The sequence below is a fragment of the Trachurus trachurus genome, assembly GCF_905171665.1.
Source record: "Trachurus trachurus genome assembly, chromosome: 13".
In the NCBI taxonomy this organism is placed as follows: Eukaryota; Metazoa; Chordata; class Actinopteri; order Carangiformes; family Carangidae; genus Trachurus; species Trachurus trachurus.
In genome coordinates, this window is record NC_139892.1 from 34,889,662 (window position 1) to 34,915,577 (window position 25,916).

Here is a 25,916-nt window from a genome sequence, read left to right on the forward strand (position 1 = left end):
AGAACACAGAGGAAATCGGTCAAAAGACATTTCAATCCAGTCATTGTGTTTATAGAAACTTGTTCTTATAAATTACACATCCCTCATATTTCAGCACCTGGGGTGTGTGTGTGCATGTTTGCCTTATGTTTCTGGGGACGCCTCATACTCTGTCTCCTCTAAATCCAAGAGAGGAGTTTTTTTTTTTTTTTTTTTTTTTTCAGTTTTATTAATGAGATGCTTTTACTCTACTACTAAAGTAGAGCCAAATACATGTACTGTATCCATCATGAGTTGAGTTATTGGTCAACTGGGACATACTTCCCTCCTTGAAATCGGTGATAAATACAGCACCTGCACTTAAACCGTTCCCTTGACTAAGAGCATAACCCACCTCCTCTAAAGGCTCCAGTGTACCTCATTATCCTCAGTGCTGTGGGCCTGTTGAAGGAGATGTAGAACCAGCTTCTCCCCGATTTATCATCTCTACACCAACAGCACTTTTCTTTAGTTCTTTCCTACCATTACTCAGTGTTTTAAAACTCATCACAGTGACTGAGGTGAATAAACAGAACAAGAATCACTGAGTCAATTCATTACAAGAAGAACTGACACATGGCACACACTTCATCATATCATATTAATACACTTTAATATGGGTGGCACGGTGTATCTGCAGTTAAGTTTCTGGGTCTGGTTTTGATTCATGGGTCCTACAGTAGAGCCTTTTATGGGTGGAGTTTCATTGTTCTTCCTGTGCCTGCATGGGTTCTCCAGCTTCCTCCTATAGTCCGAAGATGATTGGAGAGTCTAAATTTTGTGTGTGTGTGTTGTTAATTTCTCTGGACTCTCTGTCCAGGGTGCACCACACTCTTCACCCTATGTCCATGCATGGATGGATATGGATTGATGAATGGGTGGATGGATATTGTCCTTCTTGACATTTTCAAGTGACGTGTTTTTAAAGCTAACCCCCTATGTTTTGTCAAGAGTATCATGAAATGCAAAGCAGCGTGTGTTCTGATACATTTGTTAATTGTGGATATAGAGTTCAACACTTGACCTGCTGCCTTGGGCAACAAGACAAGACAAGACAAGACAAAATAAGCTGTTATGTGTGTGGTCTGTTCCCCCTGTTGATCAATCGTTTTTACTATGAAAAAAGCAGAGATCAAAAAGCTGCTTTCTAAAATCCTCTCCCTGAGTGAAAGAGAGGCTGCTGTCACATTGATTTACTCAGACGGGGAGAATGAAACAGGTGAAATAGAGGGTGGTATAAAAAAGTCAGACAATGACCTATCAACATTACTGAATAACCCACAGCAGATCAGACATTGAAGCTGCTTAACACAAGAGTGGCACCTGGAAAAACAGAGGCCACAAAGGACACCATGCTTCTGAGTATGAAGGCAGCGAACAGCAGCCTTAGTTTCCTTCCTCGATACACGCTGTAAAAACGCTCGAGGACAATAGGAGCCTAAAGGTTGGAGAAGCAGCTTCTGACTGAAAAGTTACCACTTTGATCCCCACACTGCCAGCATAAATCTGGGTAGAGGAAGTGCAGTGGTAATGCTTGCCACTCCCAAATTACCACCACTGAGCCCCCCTTAAGCAAGATAGCAAACAGATGAAAGGGAGAGAGGGCCCTGTAATTGTTCAATGCAAGGGTTTAAAATAAAGTCTACTGTACAGACTTTCATCTGAGCAAATGTTCAGAACCAAATAGCAATATGTCGTGCAATTCAGAAGTCACTTTATTTGCATTTGGTTCCACGCAGGAGGGACAAAGACGATGCCTCGGAGAATAACGTCCTTCCATCTCCGACACAAACACCCGCACTCCGGGAGGCAGATCCACTCCAGCCCAATAGTACACAAAACAACAGAAATGAGGGAAGAAAAGTCAAGAGTCCTGTGGGTCTCGGATTCACTTAGCAGCAGTTTCACACTCCAACACTAACAGAATCCCAGCGTGCAACAAGAGAAACAGATAGAGCGGAGGAGAGAGAGAGTGTGCTGTGTTTCTGTATAGGATGATCAGTATGCTGCAGTGTTGTGTACTTGATGTTTGGTTGCATGTATAAACGCTGTGGTCTCATCTGTGTATTTTTTTTCTTTTCAGGTGGCTGTGACAGGGGCACCCCAGGGGCAGGACCCATGAGGAGTCATAGAAGATGCTCACAGCCTGGGCGCTTCTGCTCTTCTTAGCCATGTGGGTGAGAAGCACCTCTGGTGGCCCGCTCTCCTTCAGAATAGGTAAATTGCAAGAATTAATCACAATAATGCACACAAAACCCCTGCCTACGCATGTTAACCCCCGGAAGTCTTCACATTGTAACTCCAACCTGCATGCAATTCATGTGGATAAAGGGATTTTCTCATTCACATTAAGTGAGTGAATAAATTTCATTTTTTAATTATCAAGTTTGAGTTTGAGTGTAATAATTACTGCTCAAAACCTCAGCTCCGATTGAAGGAGCTGTCTAACTTCACAGGCTTTCATGGGAAAATTGGCTGGAAAAATTCAATCAAAGTGTTGAGAAATACCCATGTTTCCCCAGTCGCATATGGCTTTAGGTATCAACAGGCTGAGAGAGAGTCACAGGACCAACTGGTTCGGAAATACTCTCGGCCAATCTGAGAGAGAAAATGATCTTCGGTTGTTCAATGCGCTGTTGCAGAGAGAAATTCATCATTTTTGCCGGTGCTACAGTAGACAGTGATAACACCCTGTCTGTCAGTTCAGGGATTTCAAATAAAGAAGAGTTTCATAAGATACTGTACAGTGCATACAGGTGCATCTCAATGACTAAAAACATCATGGAGGTCAGCTGCTGTCTTCCCCATGATTGTGTAGTCCAGAAGAAAAATGCAAATAACTACATAAAATCAAATGATTATATTTTGAGAATAATTTTGAAATATAATTTTTAGTAATATAACATATCAAAACCTTGTTTACCATCCTGCTCATCTTTCTAATTGTTTGCCAGTTATAATATCATTCATGACATCATAAACTGTGTTGACCTGGCAGTTTGTGCCTGACATCAAGCTTTAAAGTCCCCCTCCCGCGACCCTTTTTGGTTATTTTAAAACATTCTCTGTGGTCTTTAAATTGTGATTATGAAGTTTTTAGCCAAAATCACAAAACCTGTGCCATTTCTCAGGGCTCTTGCACCAGAAGCTAATGCTGTCTGGGGGGGCTTGGCATGGAAAAGTTTGGGAACCCTCGGTGTAGTCTACTGAACCAGGCTGTAAGACCATTTAGTTCTTGTTCACACGCCACTCCAAATTGGATTTTTAGCATATCCAGATTTGATATTTTGACAGTGTGAACAGCCAAAAACAACATGAGATTTTAACAAATGTGATTCTGATTGGATTTGTACAGATCCATTTCAGTGTGAATTGTCCTCCATGTCAAACAATTTAAACAACAATGATGACGCCCCGTTAAACGGCCGACAACGACAAATCATGCAGAATGTCCGCTCTCACGTCCAGAATAGTGAGTGACACACTGATCGTCCAGCGTCCCCAGCTCGCAATTCTACCAGGCATCGCTGGTCTGTTGCACCGAACGCCCCATTCCACTGTCATTCCAGCGGTGATGGCAGCACCACTCAGCACAGTCGCCTCAGTTGCTGCTGCTTCCTTGCAGCTAGTTGTCAGACTATTTGGGGGTGGCTTCACATGATTTGGGACAAAAACAAGCACAGTACACTGTCCTCCATTGTCTTTGTTTGTTTGTTTCTGGGTGTAGCCTGTTACCACGTACAACAGGGACACATGCAGATCGGATCTGATCACTTGCAATATGTAATGTGAACGGTCGGTCAGTAAGATCGGATTCTGATCAGATTGTAATGATTGTTACATCATTAGGTTACAGTAGTGAACTTTTTCACAATACTCAAACTTTTTGAGATACCGAATTTTGGGTTTTCATTAAATATAAACCATAATCATTACACTTAAAAGTAATAAAGACATGAAATATTTTAGTCTGTTTGTAATTAATCTATATAATATATGAGTTTCACTGTTTGAATTGAACTACTGAGATAAATTAACTTTTCCATGATATTCTTATTTATTGAGCTGCGCCTGTATTTGTTCATAGACAGCAGCTTTGACTTTGACTAAAATTAAAACAATAGATGAAAACAGTCTGTTGTCTCACAGACTTGTGATCAACATGGAAATTCAAAATATTTCAAATTTCGATCAGAGGACCGTGTGGTTTGGACATGATAAGTCAGCTGATAAGTAGAGCTCCCTGTGAGTCACATTTTTTTTAATTAGCTGTAAGGCTTTCATGTTCCACCCTCTTTCATTTAAAGATTCTCACTTTGTTTTCACCAAACACTAATTTAGAAGTGGGTGCATAATTATGATAACATGTTTGTTTTCTCAGAAGTGTAATAGATTTTTTTTGTTGTTGTTGTTTTTTGACAGTAGTAGCAAGTAGAACTTGTCTGTTGAATATGTAATCGCTACAAGCCCATTACTACATCACACCTATGCTTTACTTTAAGCAGCAACAGTTCAGGGATGAATATGCATGTTTTTTTTGTGTTTTTTTCCCCCAGGAACTTCATATAATTGCAGCTCAGCTCCCTGCTACAGGAGAAAAACTAGGTTGCTTCACCGTACTGTGATACCTTAAAGAATTATCCCGTTCATATCATATTTCACACTGTCATTTCATCTATATTTGATTATGCTGTTAGTAGTGTATGGATTATGGGCATAATTGTTTGAGACAGCTGCTAATTTGACTGATTTTCTTTCCGGTTTATTCATAGACATGTCAACACCACACAAACAGACGCCATCCGTCTCTGACGCTGTCCTTGGTGCTGAAGTAACAGACACATTTTTAACTGTCTGTAACGAAAATATCCATTTCTCTTGGGCCATTTTAAGAGATGTATTGTATCAATATTTAGAGCCGCCACAGTTTGTTGGAGAAGTGAAGTTGTCAGAGTTAAAAGTTGCTTATTGATCTTTCATTTCCGCCACTATGGCAACATGTGTATACAGGCGCTGTGGCCGCCACTTCGACTGCTGCTGCTCAAACTCCCATTAGATGTGCCATTGCCACATTATTCCATGATAGCATATAGTTAGGACTGTGAATTGAGTGTCATCACTGGGCAATTTTAAATACAGCATGATCCTTAGCCTATAATTTGAGGCTAAATTGACATCTTTGTTATACAGGCAGTTAAAGCATTGCATACAATGGCACGGACACCAAGTGGAGCAGAAACCACTGTGATATTTCTGCCTTTAGCAATAGTGGCAGATCGGTGGACCAAGGTTGAGACTGTCTGTGCTTTGCATCTGAGGGAGCATGGTTCAAAAGTCTCATAACCTGGCAGAGTGTGCTGCTAACCAATGGGAGTTGTTCCTTCTTGTTAATATTCTCCTACAGTCAGCAGGTCTCTGACTCGCTGTCACGAGCTCCCCATCTACCAAAAGTTTGACTGACTGTCTCTTCATTTATGCATAGACCCCTTGTCTCAGGTGGCAAAACTGTGTGTGTGTGTGTGTGTGTGTGTGTGTGTGTGTGTGTGCGCGTGTGTGTGAGCATGTGTGTGTCTATATACAGAGGTAAGGATAGAGATGGATAATGAGATTGATTCTCCCATTGTGGCCTCCCAGTGGCTGGCTTTAAATTTATATCACGGTTGTCAACTTTCAGTAACAGCTGAGAGTGAGATTTCTCATGAGGGGGAAAAGGGTGGAAGTTAATAACACAAATACTGTGCACAAATCCCCATGTGATCATTCATAACCATTAAGAAAACCCAAGCAGCGAATTAAGAATGTGAACATTACTTTCCTCTTCATTTCTTGAGACAGAGCAGAAGTGGGGGTTTAATTATAGAAACTGAGGGATGAGACAATATACAAATAGTTTGCCTTTGTGAAGACGAGTCTGTTCTGCTGTCACGGATTCAGTTCTCAATGTGACATTAATACAATACGCACTTTTTGGAAAAAATAAGTTCTGGTAATGATGAAAAAAAATGTTTATTTCAACTGAGAACAAGTCCCAGTTTTACAAGCTCATAAATGCATATTGGAACTTTAATGCAGCATCTCTCTGATCTTTCGCTCCTCTTCTCTCTTTCTGTGCGAGAGAAATATAAGTCTTTTTATCCTCCCAGTGTTTTAACCTTGACAAAACTCAGACTTAGTTCAAACTGTCATCTTTGAACTGTATCAACATTTCTTATTTTTTTTTGAACAAGACATTTTCTGTTTCCTCTGCTGTCTGCTCCCTGTCTCACAGCTCTGCTACAGCACAGCACAGCTACAGTTTGCAGAATGCGTTTGGTGGTTTGGCATATGATGCCCAAAACAATCTTCTATACTTTGAACTGCCGAGTTTGACAACAATCACGACCAAGAACAAATAATATTTTCTTTGAGAATATTTTCGTTTTTAAGAACCAGCAGCCTCTGCTTCCTGTCCTACCTGATTATACCAGAGCACCTCCGCTGCGATGGTGGTTTATATTTATCTCAGTCGTGTTGCATCATTGATGGATAATTAGGCGCTTGGTCTGTTTCTTCTGATGTCATCTGTGCGAGCCTCTTTGCCAGTGTACTTTCAGTATTTGCTTGTGTGTGCTCCTTTATGTGCGTTTGTGTGTTTTTTAAGCACAAGGCAAAACTTGGATATACTCAAGCACAGGCACACATGCATTTCAAAGCACACTAAGGCAGGCAAGCAAACAAATACCCCCAAACACCACCACAAACTCCCTGCCATTTGCACTCCAGGAGATGGTATTTAACATGGCAGTCCCTTGAGTCCTGCCTGGCTGGCATAATGTCACTGTCTGGCCTTCTCTGAATGTATCAGGGCCAAAAACAACCTCCCACCTGCCACATTCCCCCGCCAGGACCAGGCAGCAGCCAGCTGCGAGCTCAGTGCAGGTGAACTGAGGAACTTCTCTCTGTTGTTTGTAAATTGGTGGAATGGAATAGACTCAGGTTTGTAAATTAGTTTGAGCTGATGATGGCCTGCACACCAAGTCTGTGCGCCATCTGATGATATGATAACTTCAGATAGGATGGGTTCAAAAAACAAAAAAAGAAGTGACTGTAATGCCATTTTGTCTTGCAACTGAGGAGCAGTGAAGGACTCATCATAGTTGATTAATTGCAGAGGTATTGAAGCTATGGAGCTTTAATTAATCATAAGTAGCATAATTCAGTAAAGAAAAACACATTAAAGGTTTTAGCTACAAGTTTAATTCCTCCCGGCCAGTAGGTCTCACACTTGCCCACTCTCGCTCCAACCTTGAATTGTACTGGTTGCCAGTTTAGCTAGTAGCTAAAGCTAAGCTAACGCTAACTTTTAACGAGCAGCAGCTCCGGTGTTGACAGCGGACTGGAAACACATCTGAATCATTTTGCACTAACTCACCTGCAGACGAACCCGACAAACCCGCAGAATCACGCCTGCACCGGAAACGTTACAGTACCGGCTGACCGTTAGTTAGCATTAGCATTAGCATTAGCACAATGCCATTTCTCCACAGAGCTATCGGGATCTGGCTCCCTCTGAGCTCCGCCTCACGTGGCATAAACGTACTAATGCTGCTGGCGCAGAGATCATTTCATGCCGACGTTGACAACGTAACTAGATGTAAATATTTATATATTTTGGACTCGTCAAAATTTATAAAATATATATAGGCTATATAGGAAAAAAATCTGTAAAATTAATACTTTTATTCTGCACCCCTCTAGACGTTCTGTGGATGTATTATTTTTCAAAAATTAATCGTTTTGATTAAAAAGTTGTAGCTATAACCTTTAGATGTTAAATTCAGCGCATTATGTAAAATCAATTCACCAAATACCATAATATAAGAACATGTTATTCAGAAGATCTGATTAGAGATGGGATTGTCGAATATAAGTAAAACATTCAAACTACTATCTATTGCAAATTGTTACATGAAAATCCCTGTTAATGACCATATGGTGCAGGTTGTAGTTGTGGGTGGTATTCCCTCATTAGTTAGGGGAAGGAGTGTGTCGTCAACAAGCTGCTGCTTATACTAACTTGGAGAAATCACCTTCCAGACGAGCATAATCACTGCTATAAGCTGATGTCTGTTTCTGTTCATTTCAAGTTAGTAAAGTCTCTGAAAAGACACGATCCTTCATTAGAGCTAAATTCATCAACACTGCCGACGTTGTCTTCCATCGCACACCCCTCGACCTGCACTCCGTAAACACCTCACACACACATACACACTGTGCGTCTGTCTAGTTTAGCATCAGTATATAACAGCCAATTATCTGCTGTTTGTAAATCAAAGGCTGTAGAAGGCCTCGTAGGTGATGTATTCATTTTCTGCCTTCAAGTCCCTATTGGAATGAACTTTGCAAAAAAAGTGTAGGAACAGATCAACTGATATAGTGATCACTCTATGCTACTACTGTATATGCCTTAAGACATTACATTCAAATGACTTTGAATAAACCATATTAATAACACTTATAATATACTATATAAAAAACACATTGTCTTTACTTTCCAACAAAGAAATGGCATGCCATGCACCAAGTTCTTGCCATGTAAAACACAGTGAACATACCGTAAAAACACGTTAAAAGCATTGATGCAAAATCAAACCATTAAAAACAACAAGTGATAAGATAAGATTGAAATAATTGATTAAGAGAAAGTAACTGATCACACATAAACTATAAAATCAAGAAGGTATTGATACCTAGGGCCTTTAAAAGAAGTGCTGTTCTTGACATACAAGTAGAAACATGTCCAAACAGACACATCATGTCTCCTAATAAACCCTAGTTGAATTTCCTTTGGAATAAATGAAGTATCTCTGAGTCTAAGTCTAAAACTGAAGGAATGTTTCCTAGCAATGGGCTCCGCCACGGGGAAGGCCTCCCACGATGAGACCAACACCAAATTTAGTTGTTGGCACCCACTGGGTGTTGGCTCACTCAAGTGCTGGGGAATTCCCTCAACAGATATCTTTTAGCTCACTTCAAGTGTGTGTGTGAGTGTGTGTTTGATACTGCTTTGGATTTAATTTTCCAAAGCATGTGTGGTCCCTCTTTAACCAGAGAGTAAGGATTAATATTGATTGTTATGGAAATCTGTTGTAAGCTGCGCACAATATCGCTCGCACCAGCATTTTTGTTGTTCATAATGGATTCTAGGGAGTCAAAAACTTTCATGGTATTGTCTTGTGTTGCATTACAATGCCCCTGAACAGACAAATGAATGGGTTTTTTTCTCATGTCTCTTCAAACTGTGTAATCAAGAAGAAGCTGTCTGGATTCTTTTTTCCCATTAGCAGCCAAGAAAAAAAAAAAGAAACATGAATATCATAATTAATTTCAGGAGCTTTTACAGAGCAACAGCACATGTTAAAAAGAACTTGCAAAAATCTTTATATATGGATTAATCACTGTCAGTTTCAAATGTGTGCATGTTTTTCTTAATAGTCAATCAATGAACATGTAGTTTGTTTGATTGATTACCAATTAATCTAATTTCACAACAGGCATTTATTGTCAATAGATGACTGTGTACTCGGACTGAGTTATGAAAAAGGTTGACAGGAATGTATTGAAACTGATTTTTTTTTACATTAGGGCTTCAAGTCAAGAGCCATGTAGGGCTGTCTGTGCTCCTTTGGGTTCATTCATTCATTAATTCATTGGAGAGAACATAGATTAATGAATGAATGAATGAATTAATGAATGAATGAAAGGTGAATATGTGTTCCCTAATCTAAAGTGTTACCAATATGGGTAATGTCATTTCCACCACTCCTCGTCTTTTCCACCACCCTATGTCATTTCCACAACCACACATGTTTTTACGTAAAACACATTTTAAAAATAGAGTTAAGGCAAAGATTGTTGTTGTGTTGATAGCTGTGCAGCTGAAGGTGGGGTATATATGTATATGGGTTGAAAAATATCTGATTTGGAAACGTATAATGTTAAATTAAAGGTTTCAGTAACCTAATATTAAGCGTTTTTTAGAGTTAATATTGTAAAATCATGACACTTACATTTCTGAGAAATACATAAATCTTAGATTTGGACAGATGCCAGTGTGATTTTTGATCAAATATGCTCATAGTACAAAATCTTTAAACATTTTTGCTTTAAAACACATTTTTTGGTGGGTGATGGAAATGACAATTTTTTTGCCAAGTCTGGAAAAAATGCCAAAAATGTAATATTAATCATGAAAAACTTTACAGCCAACATCATGGCAGGTATCTAGGCAGAATGGGAATACAAAGTGTACCAATAATTGAATTTAAAAATGCTTCTGAATTTTCTGAAAATGTCCAGGTCCAAAGGTACCATAGTTGGAGAATCGCCCATATACGTTATATTCTCCTCTATCTTCCTCCAGCTCTGTCGGTGCTCACAGCCCAGCTGGGAGATACGATCCCTTCAGCATGTCCTGGGTCTGCCCCGTGGTCTCCTCCTGGTTTCAGACCTGCGGAGGGAGAGGCCCCGGGGGCATCCTTAGCAGATACCTAAAAGCCATTGACACGAGTCCTCTCAGCAGCGTGAAGAATCAATAGTTTCATACTACACATTCCAAATTGCCTAACCTCACTCTGTACCACATGGAATGAATGTATAATATCTTCTTTTTTTTTTCTTTTTTTTTGGCTCTCTGTATCCATGATCTCTTCCCTGCCGTAGTTTCTCAAAGCTTACAGCCGTGGACAAGATGCAGTAGAGCCAGAAAGTGCAATCTCTCACGTGCATGCTCCATCAAGTTTAAGCACACTTCAGTAAAGAAAAACTGACCGCTCAGTTTCTTGTGATAACTGCTGTTGAGTTGCTAAATCTCCTCCAACAGTAACGTTACAATGTCCTAATGGTTAACCTGCAGCCATGGCAACCACACCTACAGTATAGGGGAGAGTGGGGTAAGATGAGCCAGTGGGTAAGTTGACCCACCCCTTGTTTCTAGGAAACTATAGGAAAAAGTTAGCATGTGACCAAATATTAGGGAGGCAGGCATCATTTCATGGAGTCTGTGAAGGTTAGAACCACGTGAGTAAAGTGGTTTAACATTTATGACCAAAAAATAATTTTTCACTCTCGAGAGTGAATTTTGTCGATCATAAGTTTCATGAGAATTGTGTTTAGACCAAAAGAGATGATTGCAAATTTGTTTTATACATGGGTTGTGGTATCTATGAGCTACAACATGAGGCAGTAAATTTAGCATGAAACTGCACCATTTTAGCTGTGAGAGCAATAAACCCAAGCTAAGGTAGCTGTGGGGTAAGTTGATCCATTTGGCCAGGGGTAAGTTGAGCCACCTATCCTATACACTTAATGAATGTATTTTGGCTGTATATGTCCAAATGATTAAATCAAGATTCTGTATGTTTGTGATTACAGTAAGTATGTTCCTATAAACAGGAAAAGTTGTTTATAGTGTGCCAAACTTTACTTTCAAAGAAAAATCTCTGGGATTCTTCCCAAGATGCCACGTAATTGCAAAACTCCCCAAATCTCAGTGAGCTGGTGGCTCAGCAGGAAGTCCCTGCAGTTTGTGTTCACCTGTAACCTGGACAGATGAAATATTAAGTAAAGGGGGAGGTAGGAGATGGATGGAAGGAAAGAAGGGGGGGTTGATCAATTTACCCCATTCCTATGGTCAACTTACCCCAGGGGTAAGTTGAGTCACAAGACCACTTGAACATGCTATATTTTAAAAACAGTTATATTTACACTCATTCTGTTAATTTGTAGGGATGCAAAACATCCTGAAATATATGCAGATGTGTTAGTTAGCAACAAAGCTATAATCGTCTTGATGTAGTGATCCTGAATACAAAAAGTGGCTCAACTTACCCCACTCTCCCCTACTGTGTATGTTCCTGTTTTCATGTTACAAGTTTGCATTAATCATGTCATGTCACATCATGTCAGGTCTTGTGAGTTTAACAGAAATACCTATAAACAACCTATGCCATGCTGACATACAGTATAAATGATTATCAGAAGAACATCTTTAAGTGTTAATCCAAATATTAACAGATAATACTGAAATGAGTGAAAAAAAAAAAAAAAACAGAAGCTGATGTGGAAGCTTGTTTGTCAACTTTATGCACAAATACAAGACACCATTAGACACAGGTTAAACACTGTTTCTTTTTCCAAAGTTGTCATTGGCGGCGTGGAGGCATTTTAGTGTCACCTTTTTCCTTGACAGTCACTGGTGCACATTATATATCATCTCTGTTAGCACAAAAGGGTAAAGTGGATTGATTTCTTTATACAAAATGTCACACAAGGACACTGTCAACATTGTTTATGATAATAGTATATTCCTTGAAACTAGTACGTGGCTCAGTTATAGTTTGCTATATCCACACACCAGCAAGCACCTAAGTTTTTATTTTTTTAATTTATCTATAAATGTTGGCTTTAGTTTTGTGTTTAATATAGCACATTAAAGAAAACAGATGGATTTTTTTTTTTAAATATAGCAGCGTGTCAACATTATACCACATGCTGCGACATCTGACAAATAACGGCTTGTTAATTAACTATAAACTTAATGATGTCTGCATTAGTTCAGCCAGGTCATCAGCTCATCATCAGCTCATATACTGAAATAATCACGAATCCCATTTGACACCTCATTAAATCAATGTGTCGTTGTAACTTAAAATAAAACGTTCAACTTGTGTTATAACTAAATGCTGAGGCTTTCACGTTGTATGAAACCAGCTGTTGTACTCACACACACACACACATACTGTACACACACTGCACAAAAGTCCGCCTGAGGCTTGTTAAACACAAAAATGTTCAGATTTCTTTACCTTACCCCCCCTCCCAAAAGAAAACAACAGTAACAGAGCATCCCTGAGTACTGTGAGAGCGGCAACCAGACTAACTCTGCAGGAAGAAGTCAGTCAAATCCCTTCTTTGCCTCTTTACTCCCTTTTCCACACTCGGTGGGAGAACACGATAGAGGATTCTCGGTGGGCTAAATTCAATTGGCTCCACTTTCTCAGCATCAGAGTCTGTGCCGGCTCCATCTTTACTCAGCCTCCCAAGACCGGCATCACTGGAGCTGTTAGTCAGGGTGGCACACGGTTTGTTCTGAGATAGATGTTAAGGAAGGCAAAGCGCACTGAGCATGATGTAGTGATCCTCGCTGCAGGAGGGGGGTGAGAGGGTGAGGGGGTTTGTCTAGTAAATATTGTAGAACTGCACACACCAGTCCCTCCGTCTGTAAGTCGTAGCCACGGGGGAAAATCTTGATGAATATAAATTTGCCAGCCACAAATAACTGTAGCAGCACATCATACACAAACCCATAACAGCCTTTGTGGGTATGTGATTTGTAGTTTAGAGCTATTTCACTCAGTCCTGACACACAGTTAAAGATTTAAGTCTGCAGACAGCGCCGCTCTTCCATCTTGTGAAACCGCTCTCTGCCTCTATTCTTATAACGTCCGGGGTCATTACTGTATCTTGCTGTAGCAGGAAGCCTCGGCCAACCAGTCTGTTTTTCCCTGTTAACTTTTGCTAAGCATTCTGATGGCAGGACACGCTGCCATTTCCTGCAGTGCAGCATTGTCCTAACAGTGCAGTGCAGTCTGTTGTTGTTGAATGCTGTCTCTATGCAGACAGAGGGCTTGGAAGTGTAACCAGCAAAAGTTGGGGCACCTGCAGGAATTGTTTGAATTAACTTCCAAGGTTTCATTTGCGTCATTGCTGCAGGAAAGCTGTACATTTTCCATTTTCTTAATCCCCCCCACCCAAAAAGATTTTTCAGGTTTGCAGGACCAATTATTTTTTTCCCTGGGCAGTTTACTGCTTACTTTTTGTATCATTTAAGGTTATTCACTGGACTTGGTCTGATATATAAAAACTTCATAAAGTACCAACACATTGGACCTCCTTTTTGCCTTCAGTACTGTTCTTGCTATTCTTGTGGCATAGATTCAACAAGGTGCTGGAAAGATTCTTTTGACGTTTTTGGTCCGCATTGACATGAGAGCATCGCACAACTGCTGCAGATCTGTTGGCTGCACATCCATAATGCAAACCTCCCATTCCACCACATCCCAAAGGAGCTCTATAGGATTTGATTCCAGTGAACTCATTATCATGGTCAAGAAGCCCATTTGAGACGATTTGAGCTTTGCGATGTGGCCTGTTACAGTATCCTGCTGGAAGATGGTACACTGTGGTCACAGAGGTCAGCAACGACACTCAGGTGTTTACATGATGTTGACCCTTTTACTAACTGGTACCAAGGTGGCCAAAGTTAACCAAGAAAATATCCTATACCCCATCACACCACCATCACCAGCCTGAACCTTTGACACAAGCCAGGATGGGTCCATGCTTTCCTTTTGTTTATGCTAAAATGTTGCTGCAAAGCTCCTAACCTGTTTGTAGCTCCCAGGACTGGTGTCCTGTGTGGTCTTCTGCTGCTAGGGGTGGGTATTGCCAAGGACCTCACGATACGATACGCATCACGATACTTGAGTCACGATACGATACGATATTGCGATATCCAAATTTTGCGATATATTGCGATATTCTACATAATTCACTGAAAAATGTAAAAGGCATTATGCATCTTAAAATCCGAGTTGTATGTACATCAGACGATAGTGATAATTCATGGGACAAACTGAGTCAAAACAATGTAATTCAAATTATCCATGCCATTTTATACAAGTGCAAGTTACAACAACATATTTCAATTGGATTTACGTCTGAAACATGATTTATTATTTGAAAAAAAAAAATGAAATTTTTTTTTTTTTTTGAATTTTTTTTTTTTTTGAAAAAAAAAACGATTTTTAAATATTGAATATCGATATCGTATCGCGGTACAAAGTATCGCGATATATTGCCATATCGATATTTTTGCCCACCCCTATCTGCTGCTGTAGCCCATTGGCTTCAAGGTTCAATGTGTTGTTTGTTCAGAGATGCTCTTCTGCATACTAACTAATGAGTGGTTAGTTGAGAGTTACAGTTACCTTTCTATTAGTTTGAACCAGTCTAGCCAGTCTCCTCTGACCTCTGGCATCAACAAGGTGTTTTGACTTGGAGAACTGCCATTCACTGGATGCTTTTTTGGACCATGTTCTGGGAACCCAGATGGTTGTGCGTGAAAGTCCCAGTAGATCACCACATTTGGAAATATTCAGACAGATCTGGGGCCGGTTTCCCAATTGCATTCTTTCATATACCCCTTTTTCACTGAGCTGGTTCTAGTGCTAGTTCGGTGCTTAACTGGTTCAGCTCTGGTGCCTCAAAAGTAGTAGTTTGCTTTTCCACTGATAAGGAGCCAAGTCAGAGCTACACTCCCCACACAGGAGCTTTTCTTGTCTTTGCTGCCTGATACAGTTATAAATGGACCTGAAAATTAAAACCCAGTCCAACCTGCGGGTGTTGAAGACTGGACCCGACGTGTTGCTCAGGTAATCCTGCCGCCAGCCCCTGGAGGTCTTAGCTCTAGCCCAGCAAGGAGTTGGTGCTGCCTTGGAACCAGTTGTAAGAACCAAGAACCGTTTCTTAGGCAGTGGAAAAGCAAAGAACCGGTGCTAAGCAGGCACTGGCTCCAAACCAGCACTGGAACCAGCTCGGTGGAAAAGGGGCCATAGTGTGCTAAGAAGACTTGAAAAAGTATATATATAACAGTTGTATATATATAACAGTATATCTAACCAAAGTTGTTTATCTTTCTACCCCTGGTTCCCAAACTGTTTCTCAGGAGCTTCCTAAAGAATCTCTTTGCATCGAATGGCGTACAGTAAGGTGCGATGTCCTAGAGAAGGTGCTGAAATTGGCTGAGAGAAAATGCTCTAGTGAAAAATCTTCCAAAATAAATTTCTTTATTAATGGCAGAAAATTACTGGTGAACCATAGTCGCTTTACCATAGGATAATATGAGTTTCATGTGCAACACTGATTTCTAAACATGGTTGTTGTGTGTGGCAATGTGATCGCTCATGTAGCCGAAGAAGAGTCCAAGAGCTCCAGACCAACCTTACCAATGAATGTCATAGGGAAGATATTATCAGCAAAGAATGCTTAAAACATGTGAAAATGTTTAGATAGAGAAAAAGTAAAGGTTTGGGATGATACATAGTGTTACGCAGATTTTGGGAAATCAGCCCCTTAACAGATTTGGCACCGACAACCACACAACGTTCAAAGCTTTAGACCAGGGGTTCTCAACTAGTCTCACTCTGGGCTCCACATTTTCCCATGGTCATTAAGTCGCGAACCCACTTTTATAGAATTCAAACCAAGAATTTTTTTTAAGCCTTTAAAAACTCATTTTGCTCTTTATTGAGCAAAGTGCATTTCAGAGCACATGAATGAAACCGAGGAGGACCATGACAACTGCATGCACGGAAGTGAATAAAAAAATACACAATGCACAAAATGGAGACCAACAAAATGATATATTTGACTTCTAATGCATCTCTGCATTCAGAGCATGTTCACAAAAGTGAATAAATATCAAATTGCACAAAATAAAGACCCACAAAACAAAACAAGATTCACTGCATTCAGGCCACATTAATAGAAACTGATATCTTTGCATTCAGAGCAAATAATGAGAAACTGAGGAGGAGCATTACAACTGCATGTGTTCACGTGTCTCGTGCCTTTCAAGTTATTTTTCAAAATAAAAGACATGTCGAACATCAGATGTGCATACTTTTTTGACCAGCTGTCCCCGACCCATCCAGAACGGGTCCATGACCCACTTTTGGGTCCCGACCCACCAGTTGAGAACCACTGCTTTAGACCATGTTTAGCATGTTTACGTCTCTAGATGCATGAAGTCTGTCCCATGTGATCCGACTATTAGATATCTGCAGTCGAGCAGTTGTACCTACATGTAATAAAGTGGCTGGCGAGTGTATGTATGTCAAGGCACTTGGGACCTGTGGGGTGGATCAGCAGAATTGAAACCCACAGGTAGAGTCTAATAGTATAATTAGCCCTGCTGAGCTAATACCCACAAGTCAGGAGCACCATACTGTCAATTCCCTGGGCTGAGCCCCATTTCTACTCACAGTGACTTATTGAGGCTGGCTGCTAGAACCGCCCCGGCTGAATCATCGCGCCCTTGCCTCCAGTCAGGTTCATTCTGCCCTCATACACTCTGACTTCAGTTGGCACCTATGAACTCATTTAACTCACTGTTAGTGGCGGAGCGGGGAAAGACTGCATGCTGGGAGGGAAGGAGAATAAATAACTGTGAGGGGAGTATCCTGCTTTGCTTTGAAATATCCTTTGAATCGCAGCCTCAGTTCCTCCGTAGTGAAACTTTCACACGTTCCCCATGAATGGAGGCAGAAGAAACAACTGATGCCCAACTAGGCAGCCGCACAATTAATCTCCCTCCTTTTTAATTACTCAGCCGTGTGCCGTGTGAGTCATTAGGTTAATGACAATCAGACATGTGTACTCACAGACATGGTGCTACAGGGCACCTCTGAGCTAAAGCCCTTTTTAGGTGACCGCCCGTTACAAAAGACAACTGCTCGGTTTTTATTCTGTTTCACTCAGATGCCAGCAAAGGTAATGAGGACATATCGGAAAGAAAAGGGAGCTTAATTACAGAACAGTGTGTGCGCCTGAGGGCAACCATGTTCTTTGTTATTAGATATGTTTCCTCAAAAGCCAGACACCTAATTTGAAAATGTGGGTTTGGGACTTTTGGGGGGAGAAAATAATATGATTTGCATACACAGGGAGACAAATCTCAACCTCAGGCATCGACTGAAAGGGGGTGGGGGGGGGGGTAGAGTTTATGATTAATCTCTGAGGTTTTAATTACCAGGGCAGGTGCTGGGACCAATCGTTTAGTTAATAGCAGGAATGGCAGATAGGAGTGATGTTATGCAATTATGCACACTACTTTGCTCCTGAGCTTACCACATAAATTATTCAGTATATCTGATCAAGTCACAGTGCACAGGCATGTGGAGCGCGTGTGCTCGGTTGAAATCGCACAGAAAACACACTCTGTCTTGAATAAGTGTAATCCTCTCTGGGATTGATAAAGACAAATTCAAATGCATGTTTGCTCATTTTCATATGTACATGTGCACATACTTAATATGCACTCTCAGGAAAATGCTATGCTACACTCCTCAGCCACATGCCAACATGAAAACATTGGTTCTTAAATTATCAACAACTAATTACAAGCTGCAGGGTGATGTTTGTGGATGTGTAATGGAGCGCGCCACATGCTGAGATAGAAAGCATACTGTAAGTATAGCTGATAGAAAGCAGTGTGGGATCACAAACAGTGTACAGTATACTACAGTTTACTGTCCTGTGCTGCTTTAGAGTGAAGGTCATGAGCAGATATTACACCGCAGCATCAGGGAATGAGGTAAACGCTCATGTGGACAAGTCACATTATTGCCATTAGCCCCTTGGCTAGAACTGAATAGCTGCAGAAGTGTGATCTGCATTACACACGGTGCATTCGTGTCAGTGAAATAAGCTCAGTAGAAGTGAAAGGACACATGCATAATTAAATGCAGTCATGTACAATAGCACTACAGCGAAAGTTAGGACGTGAAGGCTTGTGATAACGCACGGCATTGCCTCTCGCCATCTAGATGCTGTAACATCTTTGTTTCAGTATTTGTTCTGAGTATGATTACAGTAGCTGTGAGGCAACACATACGCAACATCTAGTTCACAAAGGCATGGCCGATATAACCAGCAACACAAGATATTTTTTTCGACAGACAAAATTAAACAAAAAGACGCAAGTAAACAAACGCCCACAGAAAAAAAGAAAATGTTCTAGTAAATTTACCAGCGTTAAGAAAAGATGTTTTTGTTTTTCCAGCTCATTGCTCAACTGTAGGTTCTCCAGTTTGTTTCCACAGTCCAAAGGAATTGGATTTCTTTGAATTATACATAGATTTGATTCAAATGTATCACACTTTGGGAAACCTACAGTAACTTAAATGTTTGTTCTGTTGTCAGTGCTTGTTAAATGTGTTTAATCAAAAAATGTCTCACCGGTAATGTTGCTGTTTGCGTGTGATCCTATAAGTGATATATCAAAAGAAAAATGGAGTTATTCACTTCCACTGATCCATGTTTGTAAGCCTTAAAGGATGAAACATGTTTTCCTGTTGCCTGTATATGAAATTAATAGGCTTTTGCTGATGCCTTCCTTTTGTCCTCCACTACATGGCAAACACATTTCATACGATAAAAGCCAGTTTGAGCAGTTGGGGAATTGTTATAGGAATCAAAACCAGTTTCAGTGTTCAGATGGGTGCAGATGGTTTCAAATGAGGCTTGAAAAAAAATACAAGCTTATCTTTTAAAATGTCAACAAGATATGAATTGACGCGATTTATGTGTAAAATTAATAATGCATCAATGATACTGCTGTGAGGATTTTTCTTTTTTTTGTTTTGTTTTATCCCTGAGATGAAGGAAAGCGAGGCTTCTCTTTCATCATCCGTCACATTTTACCTCAGGAACTGAGGTGGCGCGTTTAACCAGCAGGTCAGAGCGTTTGATTCACTCCTGTTTTTGCTGATGAAAAACGTAGATATGACATTTTATCTCAACGGGAGATGGATATGATCACTCCTTGCATTCATTTCATCCTGCGCTTTCATCCAACTCCCCTTTCACTCGCCCTCAGCAACACATGCCCGGATCGCTTACAAGTGGCCTTGTGTGCCAGTGCCAGGGCATGGCCTTTTTTATTCTCACTCGCACTCCAGCTGGATATCCCTCTGATTACTTTTTCAGGCCTGCGTGATTAAAGACCTATATTGTTCTGTTTGAGTGTTTTCTTTTTTCATTCTTATCTACAATAACTAGCACTTAATACTTTGCCCTGAATTTTCCGCAGGAAGAAGCAACAAAGTTTTTCCACTGTTAATTTTTTATTCATCCCACATTTGCGCCTTATGATGCTGCATCTCCCAGTCAAGGACATCAATTTCCTCTGAGCAGTGGCTGTTTTTGTGCGGCGGCTCTTGGCTCTCCTCATCCATTACAGTCAGTGCATTGTGGAGAGAGCCCTGCTTTTAAAAGGAATTAGAGGAGATGATTTGATTAGTTATGATTGATGCCAACCAAACACTTATTGTAATTCATTCTCCCCCGTTCGAAACCGTTTTACACCTGCGGCACGTGTGCCCCACTGTTGTTCTGAAAAGCCTCTCATCTTAAAAAAAAAAAGAAAAGAAATGAAAAAATAATTCCTAAATATGTGTTGCTACAGCCAGCCAGTGGCACGGACACAGACTGAACTTGTGCCAGTGCTTGCACTTCTGCCTTGATACATGAAAATGTAACTGTAAATGCTGAAACTGCTCTGCCTCTCCTCCTGTGGGGAGCTATTATCTCTTGGCAGCTAGCAGGGGGGAACAGCTTTTGTTTGACTGGGTTTTGATTAGGGCAGAAAAACACAACATCACTCCCAGGTACACACACACACACACACACAGACACACACACACATGCATAGACTGGCTATGCATACAGTACATAAGTGTTCACAGGGACAGATGCTCTCTCTCTCTACCTCTATCTCTGTCTGGAGATTTTTTTTTAACTACGCTGCCATTAAACTTTAACTTTCCTAGATATCCCTGATATCCTCAGCTGCGTGTCACTTTGCTGCGGTGACAAGGTCTTAATGCTCAGATGGCTGCCGCAGCTGTCACAGTTTGTTCTGTACATACACCTCATGGCCAAAACATTACTCATGAAAAAAGCTGCGTGTCACCCCTTTATTAATAATTTATTGCCTGTCTTTCAAGAAGGCTACAATGGTACAATGGTTATATTTTCACATCTGGTCATTTTCATAAAAATCCTCCTTCCTGCAATGACGGTAAAGACCTGTGCTGATCGAGCTTTTGAAGCAGCACCGCCCAGGTTGTTGACCTCTCTGCCTGCGCTTGTGAGGTTTTCTGATTGTGAAGAGTCATTTTTAAAAGCAAGTACTTGTTTGTTTAACAGCATTTCAGATCTATGTTTTACCTGATGCAGTTTTGTTCCTCTGGATTTTGAACTCTAATGCACTGTGTGACTCATGTCTTGCACTGTGAAGCTTAGAAACAAATAAGACAGAAAAAGAAACAAAATGTCCCAGCAGTGACACCAAGACACCTTTTACTAGTATTTAATGTTTTTAGATTAAGAAATGACAGGCTCCTTGTTGTTTGTATGTTGTATTATATTTAGACCATTTCATATTGCTGATGCTTTGCAGCTTTTTTAAGATTTTGAGATAAAAACTCTGAATTTCTAAAAAAAACCCTATCTTGTTGGCCCTAAGTGTACGTTCACACCAAAAGCTTCCAAAGTGTCAAAATTACCTTAGTTAATTCATTTTCAATGAGAGCCCGGCGCCCTGAGCGACTAAAGCGTCAACTGTCGTCAGCCGCTCTTCAAAGCTTCACAAGACGAGAAGTTGAGTCTCGGTTAACTTTATGGTAATTAGAGGCGGTGTTTAGCTCAGTTGGTAGAGCACCTGCCCCATGTGTTGAGGCTTTAGTCCTCACTGCAGGCAACCCCTGTTCGAATCCCGTGCCGAGCGGCCCTATCCTGCGTAGGGCTTTGACAACGAACTTCGATATTCGAATATAATTCGAATATTAAAAAAATAACCATATTCGAACGAATATTAGGGCAGCTCTAAATATTCGAACCTGTAATAAGCATTATTTTTGGTAAATGTGTTTGCCTGAAAACATATTTTTCAATCCAGATTCAAGACTTTTTTCAGCCTGTTGAAGTTGTGAAAGGCAAGCTCATTAGCCTTGATCACCTGGGGCTCCTGTACTTACAGTATGACGTTATCACGTCGTTAGCACCTGATGGCTGTTCACACTTCTTCACTGATAAACAATGGCGGAGCAAAAGTCTGCGAGTGCGACCATAGATACTCTACAAACCACGGAGGGAGAAGTTGAAACATAGGTGTTTCTTCTACATTCATTTAGGAGTGGCGGGCCGGTTTTTTTTTTCTTCTTAATTGTCGCAAATAGGCTACACCACCGCCGCATGTCATCCGTCCATTCATCTCCGCATAGCGCTGTTTCTTATTGGCATGCGCGCGCGCGCACACACACACAGAAGCGCGAATGCATGAAAGCAGTGAAAGCGAAACCCCCCCCCGTTGGACAATCCGGTCGCTTCGGGGGGGGGTCAAAATATTATCAATAAATATTCGAATATATTCGAATATTAATATTAATAAACAAACAAAGTTCGAATATGATTTTTTGGGCAAATGTCAAAGCCCTAATCCTGCATTTCATTCCCCCCTCTCTGCTTCCCATTTCCTGTCTCTCTCTCTCGACTCTCCTGTACATTAACTCTTTCGCGACCACACTAATTCCTCAGCACATCCGCTCAGGACCACATGTTTTTGGCTATTTGTTTACCTTTTATCTCACGTCGAACCGAACTCTGTACGTCACCTAGAAACAAACGGTCTTCACGTGATTGAAGAGTGACTTTACAACGTGCTCCACGAAAAAACGGCGAGTTTTTCCGCCGTTTCGTTCGTGAGGACGAAGTAGAAGAAGAGAGCTGGGTTTCTCCAAAAACGGAGCTCCCGCTCTAGTTTCAGAGAAAAACGCACTTTTGTGTCAAGTGGCAATCTGCTCATTTTACCGGTACTCTGCAGTGTGGCGTCTCCCAAATCATTTCTACGGCTAAATAAATATATTTGTAGGCAAATCTGGGGGGTGTGGCAGCGTGGAGAGCAGCGGTGCAGCGGTGTGGGTCTCTGGCCGCAGCGCAGCAGCTCCGGGACACTGCTGTGTGACTGGCCGGCGATGAGTGCTCTGTGGCGGGGGCGGCCGGTCACAGCCCCCGCTGCAGAGCGCCCGCTCTGCTGCACAGCGCCGTGAAAACAGCCGTGATAACGGGCTTTCAGATCCGAGTCTCCAAACCATAAACGTTTGTAACAGCACCGGTAAAAGTCGCCACATTTGTCGTCGGTCGCTTTTGTCAAAAGAGGGTTTGGAAAGTCGCCAGATTCAGCGAGAAAGTTGCAACACTGTAGCCGACAGCCGCACAGCGCTGCACGCTGTCCCCACAGCAGCATTCAAGGAGAACGATTACTCAAACAAAACCAAGATCACACAGTTTATAAAAAATATTATGTTTTGATTTTAGTTTAAAACAGTTTTACATATCAGAGGACTACCATATTCACACACAGGGTACCTCAGAGTGTCTATTATCGTAATCTGTAAAAAAAACGGTATTGACGAGTTTGCTCGTCAATGGTCGTGAACGTTCGGCAGGCTGTGACGAGTTAACTCGTCAATGGTCGCGAAAGAGTTAAAGGCAAAAAAGCCCCCAAAAATATACTTAAAAAAAAACAAAAGACTTTATGCTAATTAGCTATGACGCGGTTCGGTGGCAACCTGTCAGGATATTTCATTTTTTTGTCCTTCAGCTCCCATGACCAGCTCGATCGAACTTTGACGTCAGTCATGTGTAGAGCGACCAAAGTGGCAGAAAATATTTTGCCACTTTGGAAGCTGTCTTGTCTGTAGCGCATCCTCGGGCGACGTTGCCTCTTTGGAAGCTTTTAGTGTGAACGCACAGTAATGCTCTTCTATAGAAAAGAAGAGCATTACTGCCATTAGTAGTCCATACTACTAACCTAATTTGAAGTATGGACCATGGTAAATGTTTTTCCTTCACCAACCACAATCCTTTTTTTTTTCTTTTCTTTGCGCCTGTGTAATGAGACCTGTAAATTGGGAAGTACTGTAATGACAGCACTCTACTTAATAGTGCCTTGGAAGTAGGGAGGCGGGATGATTGCGTGTGATTTTGATAATAATGTTTAGAAAGATAAAAGTGTCAGAAACTGGTCATAATTCAGAACGAAAGACCACGGACGTTCCATCATGCTTTGCTGTCGGCAAGTTTTGAAGGTTCATTGACTGGCAGGTCCATTCATAGCTGCGAGCTGGGAACTACCCAACCGCTCACACAGCCACTCACACACAGCCCAGACCATATCTTCTTCTTTGTCCTCCTTCCAGCACTGTTGCTGGGGGGGGGTTGAAGAAGATCACAAATAGCTGCCATTACAGGGAACTGTCCCTGTCCAATTTGATCCAGATAAGGAGCTTCACACCCAGGCGCATAAAACACACACACACAAAGAAAACACATGTACGCATTCTCCTTGCAGCACAAGAGAGAAGTCTTTCTTACAGGGCGAGAAGCATGTATGGCTCTATGGCAGAGATTGATGGCAGCTTCACTGAAGCTAATGGATGTGAGCTTGGATCATCACAAACCGTTTGTATGGGGTTTGGTCGATTATGGCAGAAAAACAGCTGTAATGGCTGATACTGGCCAGGAAGTTTCATTGAGCGGTCATAGCAGTTTTTTTTTTTTTTTTTTTCTCTCCTGTTATTTTTGTCTTGCTTTAGTCTCTGAGGGCTGTGAGTCAGTGCAGAAGGAAATTTGTATTCTTTTTCTGTAAAGTGTAAATCCCTTACCCCCATTGTTTTATTTATTTATTTTTTTCCCCCCACCAACTCGGATTAGCCAGTTCCTCCGGCACTGCGGTGCCTGTCACTGTTGACCTGCAGAGGGTAAAGACAGTCAAGTATCTCCTCCAGTACATGTGGAGTCACCAGCTGCTTTTCACCTGACAGCTAGGAGCTTCATCAAGGTTCACTGTATCCCCCCCGGGCCAAAGGCCTCTCCACACCGCCTCTCCGACCAAGCTCTAGAAATCCAAGATAGTGCAACAACAGTGACATAATCCCTCTCAGGGTCTTATGAAGGTGGTGAGAGTGCTGTAATCCCTGGCCCACCCAGGTGTCCTTGGTAATCCAAAACCATGTCCAATATCTGCTGGCCTCGTTGACAAAATGAAAACTAAAACTTGTCATTTGAAAAGTGTTAATCCTTGATATCATTTTCAATCCCACATTTTATGAACAAACAAAACATAATGGACAAGTGCCACTTGAAATGACAGTATAAAAGATAAGTGTTTGGGCAAGTTTCAATACAACTTTTTGAGGCAACAGCCTTAAAAAGCAAAGACTTAGTATTTAATACAGGACACATTCAATTATTGATGTGCCATGGCTGTTTTTCTAAAATGTCCAACAGTAGCTTCAGGATACTTTAAGGCTTGAGAAATGGATGGTGGCAGAGTAACATGAAACACAAAATAGCAAAAACAGTTTCCTGGGTAATTGTGTTTACTGGATTAGAAATATTGAAAAGGAAGCATAACTAACAAGTCAAAATTCTTTGCAGAAATTAACATGCCACTCTCTTTGATGAGTTTACGGCGGTGGTGTGTAGTTTGATATCAAAAGACAAAGACCACATCAACTGATGTGGACAAAATGAGGTGTTTTTAACATTTTACCAACACCGTGCAGCTACAGTCCCCGCGGTGGTTCAGTCCCAGCAGCGGCCTCCCATACAACCAGGTGGTGAATTTGCACACTGATCTGCTGCCGGTGCCCCGGTGTCAAACGCCTTTCTTATCTCATCCATCCATTTTAGACCTGCATGAGCAAATTATCCACGCGCACTCACACACACGCACAAATGGAGACCCCCCCTCTCGCGTGGATGATATACACACTCGTCCCTTGACACCCCATTCTGCCAGTCCCACTCCATTATGCCACATCTTTGATCATGACTCACAGTGAAGAGTTTGGCGAGTCCTCAGAGCCCCCCCGCCCTACTCCATCCCCAGCTGTCGCCAGGCCCGCTGCCATTACAATCAGCTGGCACATCGATCGGCAGCTGCCACCCAAGCCTCCAGCACCACCCCTGGCTACGCAGATGTGTGTATGTTTGCACCGTGCAACTACCTG

The 25,916-nt window shown here is 41.4% G+C and overlaps 1 protein-coding gene across 2 annotated transcripts in view; it reads left to right on the forward strand.

The window, feature by feature from the left end:
- Positions 1–2,153: 2,153 nt before the first annotated feature.
- Positions 2,154–25,916, forward strand: part of grik4 (glutamate receptor, ionotropic, kainate 4) — a gene marked incomplete at both ends in the record, with an annotated part of 204,070 nt that continues 180,307 nt past the window's right edge. For both annotated transcript variants that reach the window (XM_083985474.1, XM_083985475.1), the window contains one exon: positions 2,154–2,235. In XM_083985474.1, the coding sequence (XP_083841600.1) occupies positions 2,154–2,235 (82 nt within the window). The remainder of the gene's footprint in view (positions 2,236–25,916) is intronic.